Below are 16933 nucleotides of genomic sequence, written 5' to 3' on the forward strand. Positions count from 1 at the left end.
AGAAGTGGGAGGCACAGGAGAGAGGTTATTTTATGGGTTGATGAGGACCACACTGACACTGAGAAGAGGGCTACCTTTAAATATTTCTGTATATCAAGATGTTACCTCCTTTATTTCTCATAACATCCTTATTGTAGAGGAGGAAAATCTTTCCCTGCACTCTTAGGTTCGTTAGCTGGGGTGTGCAAATTAAGCTGACAAAAGACAGATGCACAGGAGAAAAGGTTAATTTTACACTCACACAGGCTTCACAGAAAAGAAGTGGAAACCCACAGAAGCCCCTTAGGCTTGAGATCTTTACATATCGTTTCATGAAAAGACCGTAAATTGTGGAGGAGTGACAAGACCAAGGAAAAGGAGTTTAGGCTTCTAGAGGTGGTAAATTGTGGGAAGGGAAATATAGGGGGGAAACTAATGGAAGGCAAGGATGACTTTAGTAGGCTTTGTTTATGTAGACTCATCTCCATGCCATCTTTGCATCTCTGGTGACAAGGGTTGTTCTGGTACAAGAGAAAGGGCGGGACACCTACGAAAAGGGAATTCACGCCCTGCTTCTTGGCAGAAGGGAGGAAGGAAGAGATCGTTCCTTCTGTGTCTACTGTTTCTCAACTGCCCTCAGCTCGATATAACCCTGTGCCAGAGTGGTATATTTTGGGGTGACGTGTTCTGATCCCGTTCATTATGAACCAGATAAATGGCAGTGCCCCCTTATAGAGGTGAAGAAAGTCAATCCAGCATCTTGTGTAAGGACTCGTGCCTTCTAAGGGATGCAACTGGGATTTGATCTCAGATCTGTCCATCTGTAAAGCTTTTTTGCCTTTCTGCTCTAACACACTGTGGGACTTCTGTGTAGAAGGATATTCTCAACAAATATTTCATGATCCCCACGAAATCCACTGAGGCGTAGCTCTAGCATGAATTTCTGCCTTGAATTACTCAAACCACCTAACACCAGTTTATGGGGAACAGTGTCCTTGACTTCATACCTAACATCCTCTTAGTTCATTGCGGGCGGAGTCCATGCTGCCCTTTCTGATCACGACGGTAATGACGTGAATTCTGATGTTTTGCAAGGTGTACAGTGATTCATTCTAACTCGGCATGGTCATAACAGCCTTCAGCTAAGTTGTCTTTATGGAGGGAACTATAATGCACTAAAATGTCACATACGCAAAGATTATTCAGCTCACCACTCCACAGTTTTACAGAAAGCTTGTTGAATGTGGAGACGAATACTGTGGCATTGGGAAAATTATTCAATATCAGATGCTTTTTTTACAATTTAATTGCCGCCTCTTCCCAGACTGATTTGAACTCTGCGAGGCATTTTCTTTTCACAGCCGCAAAATGCGTTTTCGATAGGCAGCAAATCACATGGCGCTCCGGGGTTTCCTTGGTGAAGCACAATGAAAAGAATCCGTTGACAGTTTACTGTCTGTTGATAAACACTTTGTGCAGTATTTCAGCCAGCTCTAATTGGATTTATTTTTAAACTCGGTTTGAGTAAATTGTGCTGACAGTAAACAATAAAATCAGATGATTGTTCTAAGACAGATTCCATAAGCACACCAAAACTGCTCGTCCTGCCTTGTCATGGCCCTTTAAAGCCTTGGCAAAACCATGTTCGCTTGATGGGGAGTTACGGGGCCCTCGAAGCGTATAGCAAAATGCTCCCCAGGCAAAGGCAAGTACAGTTGCCGTGCTGACTGCACAGTATACGATATTTTGAGATGGACCTCTCGGTTATGGTAGGAGAAAGCTTTGCTGTTTTTCTGATTGAAATCAGGGTCCAAACGTGCCAGTTACATCCGGGAACACGTCAGTTACGTGAAAACTGTGCATGAAAATCCCTGCTTCCTGCTTTGATCTCCTTCCTTCCCACCGATGCTGCACTGGTCTCCTCCCGAAAGCCGAAGGTGCTTTGGCATCGCTGCCAGGCTCCCATCTCAAAGAGATCTTTTTCTCAGTCTCTGGGTGGTGCTTTGCTCTGCAACGTGAAGCCTGAGCTCAAGTCCTCTTCTGGACAGGAAGAGACTTCAGGAGTGGCAGGCGCTGTGTCCTCTTCCCATCTGGGGCTCCCAGGACCTGGCACACGGCGGGTCCTCAGCAAATGGGCATTTCAGGGAACAAAACCTCTAAGGTCTCCGTGTTCCTAAGTACGCTGCGTTGCAGACATAGCAACGTTCTTTAAGCTCTGTACCCCAATAACAGCAGTTCAGAAACGTGCCCGAACTCATCAGTGCTCACTGTTAATGATTTGCTTTATGGGTAGGGAAGGGCCCCCAGGGATCTAAGCTCCCTCTTCTCATCCGAGAAGCACATTGCGGTTAACGGGGACCTGTTATCTCCCCAGCATGTGCAGCTGGGGCTTTAGAAGCAAAGTGTCTGGTCCTTCTGTGAGTGTCGCAGTAGGCAATGGCAACGTGCTTATTTTCTGGGACTTGGGACTCAGGAGTGAAGGAGAGTTTGAGGAATTATGATATCAGACGGCGTTAGATGCTCCAGTCTTTCTTTTGAAACACTCCCATCTCTGAGAGAATTGTCCTTGGGTGAAATGTGCGTAAATTGCTTGAGTATCAGGTGAGTTTCACATAGTTTGTTAACCCTGCTTCCAAGGGTCTAAAGTCTATCCTGAAGTGTTGGCACGAACCTCTTGTCTCCGGCTTATGATTCCTTTGGGAATTTATTTTTAAGAACAAAATGAAACTCTCAGGAGCTGGTCCTACTGATGGGTAATCCTGTTGAAGAATCTTGAGTCTCTCTTCGCAGGAAATGATCCCGTTTTCTGCAACCAGAAATGTTGGTGAGAGTCCACTCTCCCCTCTGCCTGGCAGTTCACACTCTCCCAGCCAGAGGGATTGGATTTTACCACCCTTTTCTTTTCTTTTTTTTTTTGAGGAAGATTAGCCCTGAGCTAACATCTACTACCAGTCCTCCTCTTTTTTTTTTTTGCTGAGGAAGACTGGCCGTGAGCTAACATCTGTGCCCATCTTCCTCTACTTTATGTGTGGGATGCCTGCCAGAGCATGACTTGACAAGTGGTGCATAGGTCCACACCCGGGATCCAAACTAGTGAACCCTGGGCTGCCAAAGTGGAACGTGTGAACTTAACCACTGCACCACCAGGCTGGCCCCTCTTACCACCCTTTTTATGCCGGTGCTGGCGAGTCAAGTCTGTATTAGCCTGCACAATGTTCCATCCATCTTCATCAGAGCCCTTCACTTACTGGAGATACAGCAGATACGTCTTAAGTGTCTGCAGGGTGGTTTCCAAGCATTCTTGTTTTAGGAAGGAAAGGTGCTGTCAAAGTTCATGGCCGTTCTCATTTCCTAACAGGTTCTCAGCATGCTCATCAATGCGGCTTACAAGCCGGGGAGAGTCTTACGGGAACTGCAGCTGGTGGAAGATCCACACTGGAATTTTCAGGAAGAGACGCTGAAGGCAAAGTAAGTGTTTTCCGTTCTGGAAAACCAGGGTTCTTGCCACCTTTGGCCTGCTGCCCTGAGTCTTGTCATTCCTCCTTTTGACATAGCCCAGAGAACGGAAACAAACGGAAGGACTGGCGTTCCAAGGTTCTGTGTACCACGCACGGGTTTAGTGGCGTTTTTGCCACACAGCGTTGCCATAAGCCTCAGGAATCGTAAAGCAGAGATTTGCTTAACTAATACTTTATTGTGTTAAACATTTGGAATAAAAACGTATTGTGTTTCACAGCCAATAGGTATTTGATCAAAAGGGGAAAAACTCATCTAAGAGAGAATATCCCTCATCGCTATTATGCATTATTCATTCACAGCTCCTAACATTTGACACTGTAAAGAGTTTGTGCCACCGACAGACGTTCTCTACTCTGAGAGATGACAGTTTTAAAAGATGAAAGGCACTGAGCCCTCTCTTTGGTTTGGTTAAAGGGCTGTGGGTTGACATGGAGTTGATCACCTCCTCTTTTATTTGGAAATAGGCTAATTGCAAAGGGGATGTCTTTGCTTGGCTCTGCATTTCTCGAACTCTGAAACTGAGAGCACCCACTGGGTCGATGTGCTTAAATCACTCAGCTGGTCAGTGTAAAATAAACACCTGAGGCAGACAGAAAAAGATCCTTTTTGGCAGATAACTTGATGGTTAACAATTGCTTTGGTGTTTTGAGAGGACTTTTAATATTCATTTGTGCTTTTCAAATAGATGAGATATTACTGGTCAACTTCTTCTTCTTCTTTTTTTTTTTGCTGAGGAAGATTCACCCTGAGCTAACATCCACTGCCAATCTTCCTCTTTTTAGATGTGAGCCACGACCATAGCATGGCCACTGACAGACAAGTGGTACATGTCTGTGCCTGGGAACTGAACCCAGGCCACCGAAACGGAACATGGCGAACTTAACCTCTAGGCCACCAGGGCTGGCCCTGGTCAACTTCTTATCTTACAGTGTCCCAAGATATCATTTAGATGTAACATTTGAGAATGAAGCTTTTTTAAAGCGTGAACCATTTTTCGAAGGCTGGGATATATTTAAGCCCTCCTTTAAAGAAAGTACCCATCCTATTCATAGTGAAAATTGAGGACAGTTAAGTATTATTTCTATGACCAGGAGTATTTTCCTCTGTAGGTGCCTTATCCTGGTACTGAGTAAAGACCTTGAGATATTACACTGTGGTTCAACTTTCATTGTCAGTTACCCACTCAGCGTTTCCTTGGGTCTTTTTTGAACATCTCTGTAATTTTATATTCAGTAAAAGTCATTTATGGTATAATGATATTCTGCCAAATCACAAAAATTAGGGGGAATATCTTTAAATGAGGAGAATGTTTCTTTGTATGAAGTGTCATGCCAAGGCAAGGTAGACCGGGTCTCATCCTTTCCTTCTTTCCCAAGAAATCTTTAAGTGAGCTTCACTTTTAGCCCAGAAAAAAGGAGAACAAGTTTTTGCTAGACTACTATTGCAGATTTTTCTACTTTATCTAAGGGGGAGACATCAGCCACAGTAGAACACTATCTGATAAGGGCAATTCGTAGTCCTAGTGGGGGCAGAAAACCTGAGCGAGTAGTTAGACAGAGAAGCTCTTTTTTTCGTTTTTTGTTTAAAGATTGGCACCTGAGCTAACATCTGTTGCCAATCTTCTTTTTTTTTTTTTTGCTTCTTCTCCCCAAAGCTCCCCCAGTACATAGTTGTATATTCTAGTTGTAGGTCCCTCTGGTTGTGGCATGTGGGATGCCACCTCATCATGGCTTGATGAGCGGTGCTGGGTCCGCGCCCAGGATCTGAACTGGGGAAACCCTGGGCCACCGAAGTGGAGCTCGTGAACTTAACCACTCGGCCACAGGGCTGGTCCCCTTCCTTCCTGTTTTAATTTTTTTTTTCCATAAAACTCAATACATGCAAAATACACCTAATGGATATGGGAACAGATAAAGTACAAACATTTTAAGTTCCATTAAAATCTCCTCGGCTCTTTAATAAGCTAGAAACTTGCTCCTGATACCAAAATGACCGGGAGCATTCATTCTGCAGTGTTCGCGCTCATTTTCGCGTTACCCAGTCGATCATGGCTTTCCTTAAATCCAGCCTGATGCCATCAGAACGGACACGGTGAGATCCAGCCAGCCGTATGCAAAGGCGATGTATTACCTATTATTTTCCAATACGACAGCGAGTTCCTGAGCAGAATCTAACACAGCAACTTCTAATGAGAAGATGTCTCTCTGAACTGGGTTTCCAGTGTGCTGGATCACAGGAGCGTCCCAGAGCAGCTGCTAATGATAACAGATGTACACTCAGCGGGAGCGTGCCTGTTAGAATACTACATGTTGAGTCACTGCTTTCCTTCTGATGTAAAACGACAACTTTTTAGATCTTGACAACTTTGCTATTTTCTTTAGTGCAAATATGAGGAGAGAAGGCTGGCTTCTTCCCATCTAGCTGAAAGGCTGAAATATTTTCTGCCATGAATAAATTAACTCAGTGAGGGGAGACCTGCACTGAAGGCATTCAGTTGTCTTGGTTGTGGTCGCTGAATTATGACATGGCAGAGTTTTCAGAAAGTAAAGGCATGAGGTCGCCCATCTCTGGGGCCTGGTGAATGCCATCACTCAGCATCTGGGGCTTCTGACTGTTTTTTCCTCTTCTAAAGAGTAAAGGCCTATTTACTTGAGAGGATGGAGGTGCCATTGTAAGGGTCTGACCTGTAAATAGAAGAAAAACTAACACTGTCCTCCACAGTTGTCCGTCAGAGATTTTTTTTCCTATTTATTCAACAGCCACACCTTTTATACTAAAATTATCATAATATTTGAACATCGTGTAAGGAGTCAATCCTATTTTGTCTTCAGTGTGTTTTGAAAGGCAAAACTGTAACTATAGTACTGAAGGAAAAATGGATGCTAATGTAGTTCATTTCAGCGGTTCTGGAAGAGAAAATTCTTTCTTTCCGATGAATTTAAGTATACTGAATTGACCTACCTTACTTTGAATTTCAGGAGGAGGAATTCAGGTGATACCTAAAGGGGATAAGAAAAAAATTCCAATTCCGTGCAGCTAGAGACATTTAAATATGTTTTCTAACATGTTATAAAATCTTCTTGAGGGGAAAAAAAAAAGACTTGACTCTTCTTTGAATGGCTTTTGTGATAATCTTTATAAAAGCCAGGTGGAAGCTAAGTAGTTTTCCCAGGCTTTTCTTGCAATTGTTCCAAATACTTAAAGAGGAAATATCCTGATATAATTTTGAGTGAATTAGACTTCATTATCAATTTGGCAGAAGCGTAGAGATAAAGTCAAATCTTTACTCTTGGTGAGTCGTGCTCAGCTCTATAGAAATAATATTTTGGTTTCTCCTTTTCCATAAGCGTTGACTAATTTTATATGTGTTTTTATTTGTATCACCTTTTTTTGGCCTTTTACTCGTGCCCACATTTTAAGAAGGGTAAGATGTAATATTTGGCTCTAGAGTGATTTATGTGATAAAGGATCCCCAAAGAGACTTTTCACTGGAAAAGATTTTGTTTGTTTATGTGTTAATTTTTACCTTGCTCAGATTTGTGTCGTTTGCTGTTCTGGAAATGAATATTGTGAACATGACATTCAGTAAGCAGCTGGACCAGTTTGTGACGAGAAGACTGCGTTTCTGTGTGTGTGCTTAAACTCATCAGATTATGGACGTGGTGTTTCTGGTTCAAACACAGGCCAGTTTAGGATTGTATGAACTAGACGTCGTCTTTCCTAAAATAAACACACACCCCATTTATTGCACAGAGTTCCCATTCCTTGAAATGCAGGCATCAAGAAAGAAGAGGGAAATTTCTGAGGAGCTGAGTATCCTAAAACTGAAAGCCAGTGAACCAATGTATTGACCCAGGTTCTGATGATTAAGAAGATGCGACCTGATATGGGTCATTTTGAAGATGAATGATAGAACTTAGACCAAGTTGAAGCCATCCCACTTGGACCAGGCTGATAGTTATGAATGGATGGTTACACCTGTGTGGTTTTTTCACTCTCTATGTCTTTTTGACTCAAAATCCATTTTGATTTTCTCAACTCTTAACTACTGAAAGAGGAGAGGCATTTTTTCTAGCACTCTTTATTTCTCCATCTTCATCTGTCTATCTTTCCCCACCCTGCCATATGCACTCACAGGTGGAAATAAAACCCTACTCTGGTTGGTAGGAAAGTATCAGAAGGCCACTCACACTTCCTTATTGATGCTGGGGAGAAAATCTTTTTATCTACCCTCTTAGGTTCAGTGCCAGAGAGGCTGCAAATTAAACTAACAGAAGATAGTGTAGCGAAAGGCAAGACAGAGTTTATTTACCTGTGCAATGCACATACACCTGGGAGTGCTCCATGATGAGTAACTCAAAGGGGCAGTTAGAATTTGGAGCTTCTACCTAAGTTAGTAGGGGAAAGGGAGTGGGGAGAAAAGTTCTCTATGGGAAGATCAAATAGGTTTCTTTAGGAAAGACAAACGGCCTTTTAGGAGAACACATGGGAGATAAGAAAGTTTGTGATAATGTTTGTTTATGTGGTGTGAGCCGTCTTTCTGTCTTCTTCATGGCCATGAAGCTCCTCCAAGAGAGGGTTTATGGTCGGTTTACTCTTGGGCTCTCCCCAGGGATTAGAAGTGAGCCCAAAGAGGGAATTTATGGCGGTCCTCGTGTCTCAGAAGTTTCTGCTTTTGGTCAGATAGTGGAAGTTCCAAGATAGCTTCTTTCTGCATCTGTTGAATCTCAGATGTCTTCATCATAAAATAACCTTACATCAGCCCCAGGCTTCTGAGTGGGTCCCCACATGGACAGCCAGGGAGAACATCCCCGTTGTGCCCTCTGTGTGTTTCTGTTGTTCTCTGACTTCCTGTCCTGTTTCAAAGGGTGTGTCCGAAACTGCTGTCATCCTCAGCATCCCTTATGTGCTCCACTTGTAAAGATGAGAAGGTTACGTTTTCCCAGATTTCTCTGGCATTTCACTTTTGCAAAAGCACTAAGGCAAAAAGGGGAAGAAATCTTAAAAGAAAAAAACAAACAAAAAACAAAAAACTCTGACCGGAAGGATCTGCTTCGTACCGAATAGCGTCCCCTAACTCCTTCCTCCCCGACCTTTTTTGTTCTCTTTGCTGTCCATCAGTTCCAACCCAGTGATGTTTTACTTGTTTCTTTTTTCCTTCTTCCTTCCTTCCATCTGAGATGATTCATAGTGCCAGGGAATATTCTGCTGTGTGTACCAGCTTGATTGTCTCTTGCAATATTTTCCTCTTTTTCTTTACAGAACTTGTAATACATGCTTTAGAAACCTTATCTTCCTATTTACCACAGCCTTGCTGGGCATCTAATAAATTATATGGCTAAGTATTTTTCCCTGCAGACTCACATCAGCAGGATAAAGCGAAGGCGTTATCCCGTGCTTTTGAGCTCTTCTCTTCCCATCCCTACCTACAGAAATATGTCATTGGCATATGGGTTTTAAGCCTTTTATGGTGGGGAGAGGTACAGAACAGATTCTTGTTTTCCCTTGTGTTCAAATAAAGAGAAGTGAGGTGACGAGGACGCTCGCTTCGCAGTGTCACCTGGATGCCCTGTGTCGCTACTGAAGGTGCCAGGTGCCCCCCCACAGGCTCCGTGTCTGTCAGGTGGCACTACTGACACCTGCCCGTTCTCTCTTGGAAGATTGTATAAGGATCGAATGATCGCATGGTGCAGAGTCCTTGAGAAAATGGAAGGCACAGTATTACATAAATGCGCTCATCCCACGAAACCCCGGCCGGTGGGCAGAATCCTGAAGCTGCCTTTTCCCGTGTTTCTTGATAGGCCAGTATCTCTGTGTGTTTAGTATGTCTTTGCAAAAAAGAGATGTTTGAGCAGTTGCCCCAATTTCTTGACCAGCTCCAAAACGGGCCAGTCGATTGGTTCAGGCTCAAGCTGGATGCTGCAATTACTTCTTCCTCCATCTTTGCAATAATAACTGGAGTCTACGCCTGTACTAAACCGATAGCACTCAGAAAGGCTCATTTGATGGAAAATGGGTTGTCTAAGGGGCTGAATGGAGTTTGAGCCATTATATAACCACATTTAGTTTTATTATTTTTTTAAATGTTTCCTTTGAAACAAACTTACAGAAAAAAATTGCAAGTATAGAATAAAGGGACTCTTCTTTTTCCTGATGGATTTGAGAATAAGTCGTTGGCATCATACCCCACTCCTCCCTAATACTTGGCTGTGTATTTCCTACAAACAAGGACATTCTCCTACATAATCAAAATGAGAAAATGAATGTCGACATTTGACTACGATCTGATCCTCAGATTCCACTTGAGTTTCACCACTTATGCCAGTATTTTCCTTTATGGCCAGAGCACCGAGTCCAGAATCTCGCATTTCGTTAGGGTGCTGTCTCTCTTCACTCTCCTTTCTTCTGGAAGTGTTGCTCAAACTTTCCTTGACTTTCATGACCTTGATATTTCTGAAGACTCTGGACCACTTCTTTTGTAGAATGCCACTTCCTTTGGTGTCTCCTCATGACCGAATTCAGATCATGCATCTTGAGCAGGAATCTCACAGAAGAAAGTACCTTCTTGTTGCATCCTGCCTGCTGGCACACAAGTTCCGTTTGCCGCGTCGCCGGTGATGTTCACTCTGATCACTTAGTCAAGGTGATGTCTGCCACGCTTTTCCACTGCAGAGGTAGTTTGTGGAGAGATGCTTCACATGTGTAAATATCCCCTTCTTCATCAAACTTTCCATCTAGTCATAAATTTATTTATATCCATAAGAATTCATGGATCCCTGTTCTGTTCAATGGGTTATCATCCATTGCCCCCATCACTTATCTTGATGCTCAGTTGCCCCAGATTTGGCCAATGGGAGCCACATCAAGCTAGCTTTTCTTTATCCCTTGGACATTTCTCCATCATCCTCTGATACTTTTCTCACTTTCTGACCCGATAATATGTTCCTGGCTTGTTAGTCCTTTCTCTGCCCCAGTCCTGGAGTTAGCTGTTTCTCCCGGGAGCCTTGATTTTCCTGCGATTGGTGGTGGGATGTTTTTCAGTGGGGGAGGTATAAAATGGTATTTAGAACCAAGATCTGACATTCGTACACTCACTACTGTTAGAGGGGGATGGCTCCCAGGCTCTCAGTGGACAGAGCGAGGGCATTTGTGTGTCTGTACGTGTGTGTACACGTACGAGTCTGTGTCTACACACACACACCTAAGAACACATTTGCATTTGTATTTATCTCTCTGTCTCTTGGATCAGGAGTTCTCAAGACCACTTCCACGTTCTAAGTTCCACTGCAAGGAATCTTGAGACTCACCATGTAGTTGTGCTCATGGCTAAGCTTTTACAGCCATGTAATAAGGACCCAGTGAGGTTGTAAGGAGAAGAGATGCAGATGGAGTCTGGAAGAATCATATGCTCCAATTCCTGTCCGACACCGCAGGTTCCTTCTAGTCTTTTCCTTTCCCGTACTTGCAACGCCCCCCCTCTGACAGTGGGAAACGTGGCTCATGCTGTCTTCTGTGTCTTTGTGTCTTCGATCAGGCCCCGCTATGCAACCAGGCTCTTGTCACGTTGTTCTCATCCCACTTGGGCATCAACACTCAGTGCCACCCACCCCATCACCCGTGTGCAGAGCCCTCCTTGCCTGCCACAGGTCTGGATCCTTCCAGGTGGGGGTTAATTGCAGAGGACCCCTAGGACCGGCACCTGTAGAAGAGAGAGGAAGGAAGCCGATTGGGCAGAGGGAGAGATGGGCTGTGGCCCATGACAGCTCTGGAGTTAGAATACCCCTCCATGGTGGTCCCGAGTGGGTCCCGAGCAGCCAGGCGTTTTTGCCCCTGATGCAATAAGTCATTATTGCAGGGGGACTGTCTCTGGGGAAGGGGCAGGGAGGGCAAGGCAGCTTTTGCAGCTGAGCGACCCTAAAGGGACCAACAGCTGCAGGCCACCTGCCAGCAGCAACGCCGGCAGCAGGGGTGGGAGGTCCCGGCCACGCTCACAGCACCTCCACCCTGTACCAGGGCACTGTAGGTCCCACCCCGCTTTCCCCAACCACCACTGCCGTGGCGTTAGACAGGATTGTTCCGGAAGGGCAGGGAAGAGGAGAGGAGCCCATTGCTTTTAAACCATCCTATAATTCCATTGTCGGGAATTTAGATCAGCTTTTCCTAATTGTGGGAACTTCTAGTAAAACACTTGCTTCCACTGAATCATCCTAAACTGGAGGGGGAACAAAGCTGTCCTTTTTCCATTTTCCACGTGCATTTGTTCCCTTTCTCCTTACATCCCGTTAAGTTGTCGCTGCAGGTGGCTGCTTCGGAATTTGCAGGTGTGGGAACATAAATATCTGTCTCTGGGCCCCACTTCCACAGTTTGAATTCTAACCCAGTTTTCACATTTCTCCTGCTTTTTGACCTTCTGTTATTTTTTTTTAAGGGACTTTAAGAATCTTGATACTGAGCTTTTTAGGAGAGCCGTGGGACCACTGGAATCGTAGTGAAAAAAAACTACAAGGGAAATGTCCCAGTGAAGTATTTTTATTCCTTGTGTCCCAGAACAGTACATAGGCTGGGTTCACAGAGTTGTGCTGTTTTTATTATGCAACACAACAGAAGCAGTGAGCAGGAACCACCCAAAAGGGAATGAGAGCCCCCTCTGTGGTGCAGGGGTCAGTGGAGGTCCTAGAAAAAATCTACAGTCGTGCAAGCCTGTGGGATTTAAAGCATGATCTTATCTACAAAGAATTGCTTTTTAGTTCTTACTGCACAGAAAGTCAAGCTTGCACTTGAGAGAAATGGAAGAACAAGGAGTACAGAGGGACTGGGGATGCGAAAACCAAGGAATGAACGTAAAGTCCAGTTTTTCAAGTTAAAATTTATTTTTTTTTGCTGTTAGGGGGAAAATATTTTCCAATCTTCAGAAAGACAGAAAAAAACCCAAACTGAAATAAACTCAGGAGGAGTTTATTATCCTGTTTATTTCTATCACCACTTTATTCTGAGTAAACCAGGTCTAGATTTTGAACTTAATGTTTTATTCACAAATTTCAGAAGTGGCAGTCTCTTTATGTTGCAGTCTTAGTGGCACCGCTTGCCTGATGTCCCTGTTGTGTTTGTGGTGGAGCGTTAGGGACCTGAATCTTCGAGAGCCGGAAAGAGCAAGTTGGCAAAGAGTTTGCGTTATCATCCCTAGTCGTCCATGCCCGCTTTCTTTGGTCGTTCACTGTCTCTTGATTTTGGTTAGTTTCCTAAAAACTAACACAAGTTTTCTCTGCCAGTGCTACTGCAGTATGCTATTTTCCTGGAAAATAAATTGTTGTCCAAGATTTCAACTTAAAAATTAGGGTACACGTCAAGGACAGAGTTTAACAGCCCCGGCTGTTTCGACGTGTCATCATTTCAGTGGACTCTAAGGTTAGTGAGATGGTGAACTAAAGATCTGTGAGCCGTTGCCAACTGAAGAGTCTGCAGTTATTTTCTACCAATGATAGTCCTAAAAACTGTACCCAAGGGGATTCAGACTGATTTCCAGATGCTCATCTTTTCAGCCAGGCGTTCTTGACCATAAATATTCGAATGAGGGCTTCAGTACCTAATTTTACAACAAGAATCCATCCAAACTGCTTCCCAGAAGATCCGGTTTCCAGTTTAGGATCAGTGACTTCCTTCCATGTGGGTTTTCTTGGGCAAGAGAAAGTCTTTTTCTCAAAAGTGACAAGCAACAAGGGACAATATCTAGATGCTAGAATCTTTCTCACCGTAAATTATTGGTCATGTTCATGTGGAAGGGGGCAGGTCATTTTCATTTTTCGTGAAACAGTTATGTTTTATTCAAAGAAGGAAAACAATATTATACTGCCCTCAATTCTTCTAGGGCCTTGGGGAAGACATCAGAGATTAATTAATATTTAAGTACCATGGCACTAAGACAACCATTTCTGTAAGGAGTGTTGGTTGTGTTTTTAAGATTCCCATACCTTAATACCGTAAAATCAGTTTATGGTGGATAAACACAAAAGGTGTTTGAATTTCCAGGACTCGTTCTCTGGTGCCTCGAAAAAATGTTTTGGAAAATTTTAATACTTTAATGGTCTTCCCCCTAAGATTAGAGGAAGAACACGTAAGGATGACCTCAGACAATTGTTGCAAAATCTGATCCGAAAAAGGAGAAATTCACGGGAAGTGACAGCCATGATTAGCATGGAAAACACATTTGTTGCTGATGCTGAAGTGTCAGCAAACTGTCCTGGGGTCCTCCCTTCCTGTCCTGCCCTTCCCCCTTGAGGTGACAGTTGTTTTCATTAGTCTGCTAGGTCTGCCCTAACAGAATAAGACCGATCAGGCGGCTTAAACCATAGAAATGTATTTCTCACTGTTCTGGAGGCTGGACGTCCAAGATCGAGGTGTCAGCGGGGTTGGTTCCTCCTGAGGCCGCTCTCCTAGGCTTGCAGACAGCCACCTTGCTGTGTCACACACACTCCTGGTGTTTCTTCCTCTTCTTGCAAGGATATCAGTCCCGTGGGATTAGAGCTCCACCCTTATGACCTCCTTTAACCTTAATGACCTCTTTCAAGGCCCTGTCTTCAAGTGCAGTCACATGAGGGGTTAGGGGTTCAATGTCTGAATTTTGGAGGGACGGTTCAGTCCATAGCATGAGCAAAGGTCCTGTGTCAGGTCCCTCTGTTAGATTTACTGCTTCGTGGAGAGGAAGCCAAAGCCCGTGGCAGCATTGGCCAAGGGTAGCTGGCTTCTCTGGAGCGAGTCTTAGCTCATGGAGTGTGTTTCACTTTTTCCCAGCCTAGAGGGGGAGACGAGTGGTTGCCCAGTGGGCACGCTGTGTTGAAGGCTCTGTCGTTGCATTTACTCCTTTCACATTGAAGAGCTAGAGAAATCTTTTCCTTTAACTACTGATAATTCATCTGAGGCCCATTACGGTTCTGTGAGCATTCAAGTCTCCTGCTCCCAGCGTCTGCGATGCAGAGACTCTGCCCGTGTCTCACTCATAAGGTTGCTTTGCGTGTTTTGTTGGGTTTTTAATTATAAAATCTATTGTGTTTCTCTCCTCTTAAACGTGACCTTGTGTACCTATCACCATTCTGCACAGATACCGTTTGCCATGGACTGAATGTTTGTATCCCCCAAGAATTTGTCTATTGAAATCCTAACCCCCAATGTCTTAGGATTAGGAGATGGGGGCCCTTGGGAGGTGATCAGGTCTTGAGGGTGGAGCCTTAATACATGGGATTAGTGACCTTATACAGGAGACCCCAGAGAGCTCCCTCCCCACTTCTGTGCTATATGAGGACACAGCAAGAACAAGGCCCTCTATCAACCAGAAAGGGGGCCCTCCCCAGACACAGGATCTGCCACATCTTGATCCTGGACTTCCAGCCCCCAGAACTTTGAGAAAGAAATATCTGTTGTTTACAGCCCCGCAGTCTACGGTATTTTGTCATAGCAGCATGAATGGAATAAGACACTGTGTACGAATGATAGTAATTATCTTCATTTCAACAATATGATATGCAACTTGACAAAGATAACATTTCCGTTCTGAATTTGCACGGTCTTCACAGAGAATCACGACACCGTATCCACTCATATTTTTCAAAAATTAAATACTATAGAAGCAAGAAAATACACTGTATTTCATTAACTTCATTTTGAGGATTCTGTCCACTAGGTATGTACTGCATACTGCTAATATCTGGTATTAAATTAGGTACAGCGCCATGAGAATATGCTCAATGGAAATCTTTATTACAGAGATCCCGTTTGAGCTCTGTCGTCACAAATATTGTGCACGAGGTCGGGCGTTTCTTAAGAACATTTTTATGAGATCAAAATGAACAATAAAAGTAAATGACCCGGAACTCACACACGGTGTGCTTTGTTGTTAGAAAATAAAGGGGCTGCTTTTGGAACTCGCTGCACCACATAGGTCTGAGCGATTCTGTGGTCTAGCCATCACTTAAACTCCCTTATTTCTAGGTACAGAGGCAAAACATACAGGGCTGTGGCCAAAATTGTACGAACGTCTGACCAAGTTGCGGATTTCTGCCGGCGAGTTTGTGCCAAGCTGGAATGTTGTCCAAATCTCTTCAGTCCTGTGCTGGTTTCTGAAAACTGCCCGGAGAACTGCTCCATTCACACCAAAACCAAATACAGTAAGTACAAACAATGGAGAGAGTGTTGGTCCATGGGCCCAAACTACAAGGAATGTAGTTGGTGGGTTTGTTTTTTTTAAACCTTTCAAATAGTTTTTTATAGGAATTTCTATGGAAAATTCTTTAAGATTTGCTGTCAAAGACGCTTATGTGTTTTTAGCCTTTTACAAGGAAGGGATGGGGGTGGTTAAAATCAGGATGAATTACCGTTGGGAGGCATTGCCAAAGAAGAAATGAGGATGTATGTGCTGTCGTGAATGTCAGTGGATTGAGTGATTTTGAAAACTATGTGGCTGAGAGAAGAGCACAATAAAACTGATTCTTGGTAGTGGTTAGTAAGCAGAATTCTTTTCTTGGACCTTGCACTGAGAAATTGTAACAGTTCTTTCATTGCCCTTCTTTTTTTTTTTTTTTTTTTTGGTGAGGAAGATTGTTGCTGGGCTAACATCTGTGCCATCTTCCTCTATTTTGTAAGTGGGTCACTGCCACAGCATGGTTGACAAGCGGTGTGTAGGTCCGTGGCTGGGGTCTGAACCTGTGAATCCCAGGCCACTGAAGCAGACTGCGCGAACTTAACCGCTACGCCACCAGAACGGCCCCCTCGTTCTCCTTCTTTACACGGAGCAACCACATCATAGTCTGCTTCTCGCCTGTTTATACTGCTTTCCTCCACACTGTCTCATGTTTTTGTGGAGTAGTTGGAGGTGCAGAAGCTGTCTTCCTTTTCGTGCTCCTGACTGTATTTGCTCCTTCACTGTAATGCGGACTCAGTGTTGCTCCCACAGCACACGTCCCCTTCTCTCTGACTGCTTCCTGGCAGGATTTTCCCACTTTCGGCACTTGCCCTTCCCCCCATCACGTGTGGTGACCTCTGCCCCCTGTGGTCGGCCTCTCCTAGGCCCTGCCTGGCCCCTGTTCTGAGCTTCATCTCCAAGCCCTTTAGCCCCTCCCAGACACCTCCACCACCTCGAGCTCTCAGAACTCTCGCTCTGATCTCAGCTTCTGCTGTCTCTGTCATCTCTAATCCAAGCCCCGCTGCATCCCCTTCACAGGGAGCTGGAAATCTGCTCTGCCAGCCGCTGTTCCCGCCAGCTGCTGGGGTGTCACCAAGACCCACGGCGTGCGTGCGGTCGGTGCTCCGTGGGCCCCAAACAGTTGGGATTTATCAACATATGTGGGAGAACCAGGAATCTGAACATACTGGAAACACTATTCAGAGTGTGAATTTCCTTCTCTTATATAAAGGTTTAATAGGGGTTTTTTGTTTGTTTATTTTT

General features: G+C 44.3%; 1 protein-coding gene across 7 annotated transcripts in view; it reads left to right on the plus strand.

The window, feature by feature from the left end:
- Window positions 1–16933, plus strand: part of SFMBT2 (Scm like with four mbt domains 2) — a 244773-nt gene that overhangs the window by 207612 nt on the left and 20228 nt on the right. For all 7 annotated transcript variants that reach the window (XM_001499964.6, XM_005606941.4, XM_005606938.4 and 4 more), the window contains 2 exons: window positions 3338–3447; window positions 15481–15656. In XM_001499964.6, coding sequence (XP_001500014.1) covers window positions 3338–3447; window positions 15481–15656 — 286 coding nt within the window. The remainder of the gene's footprint in view (window positions 1–3337; window positions 3448–15480; window positions 15657–16933) is intronic.

Source organism: Equus caballus, chromosome 29 (genome assembly GCF_041296265.1).
Source record: "Equus caballus isolate H_3958 breed thoroughbred chromosome 29, TB-T2T, whole genome shotgun sequence".
NCBI lineage: Eukaryota > Metazoa > Chordata > Mammalia > Perissodactyla > Equidae > Equus > Equus caballus.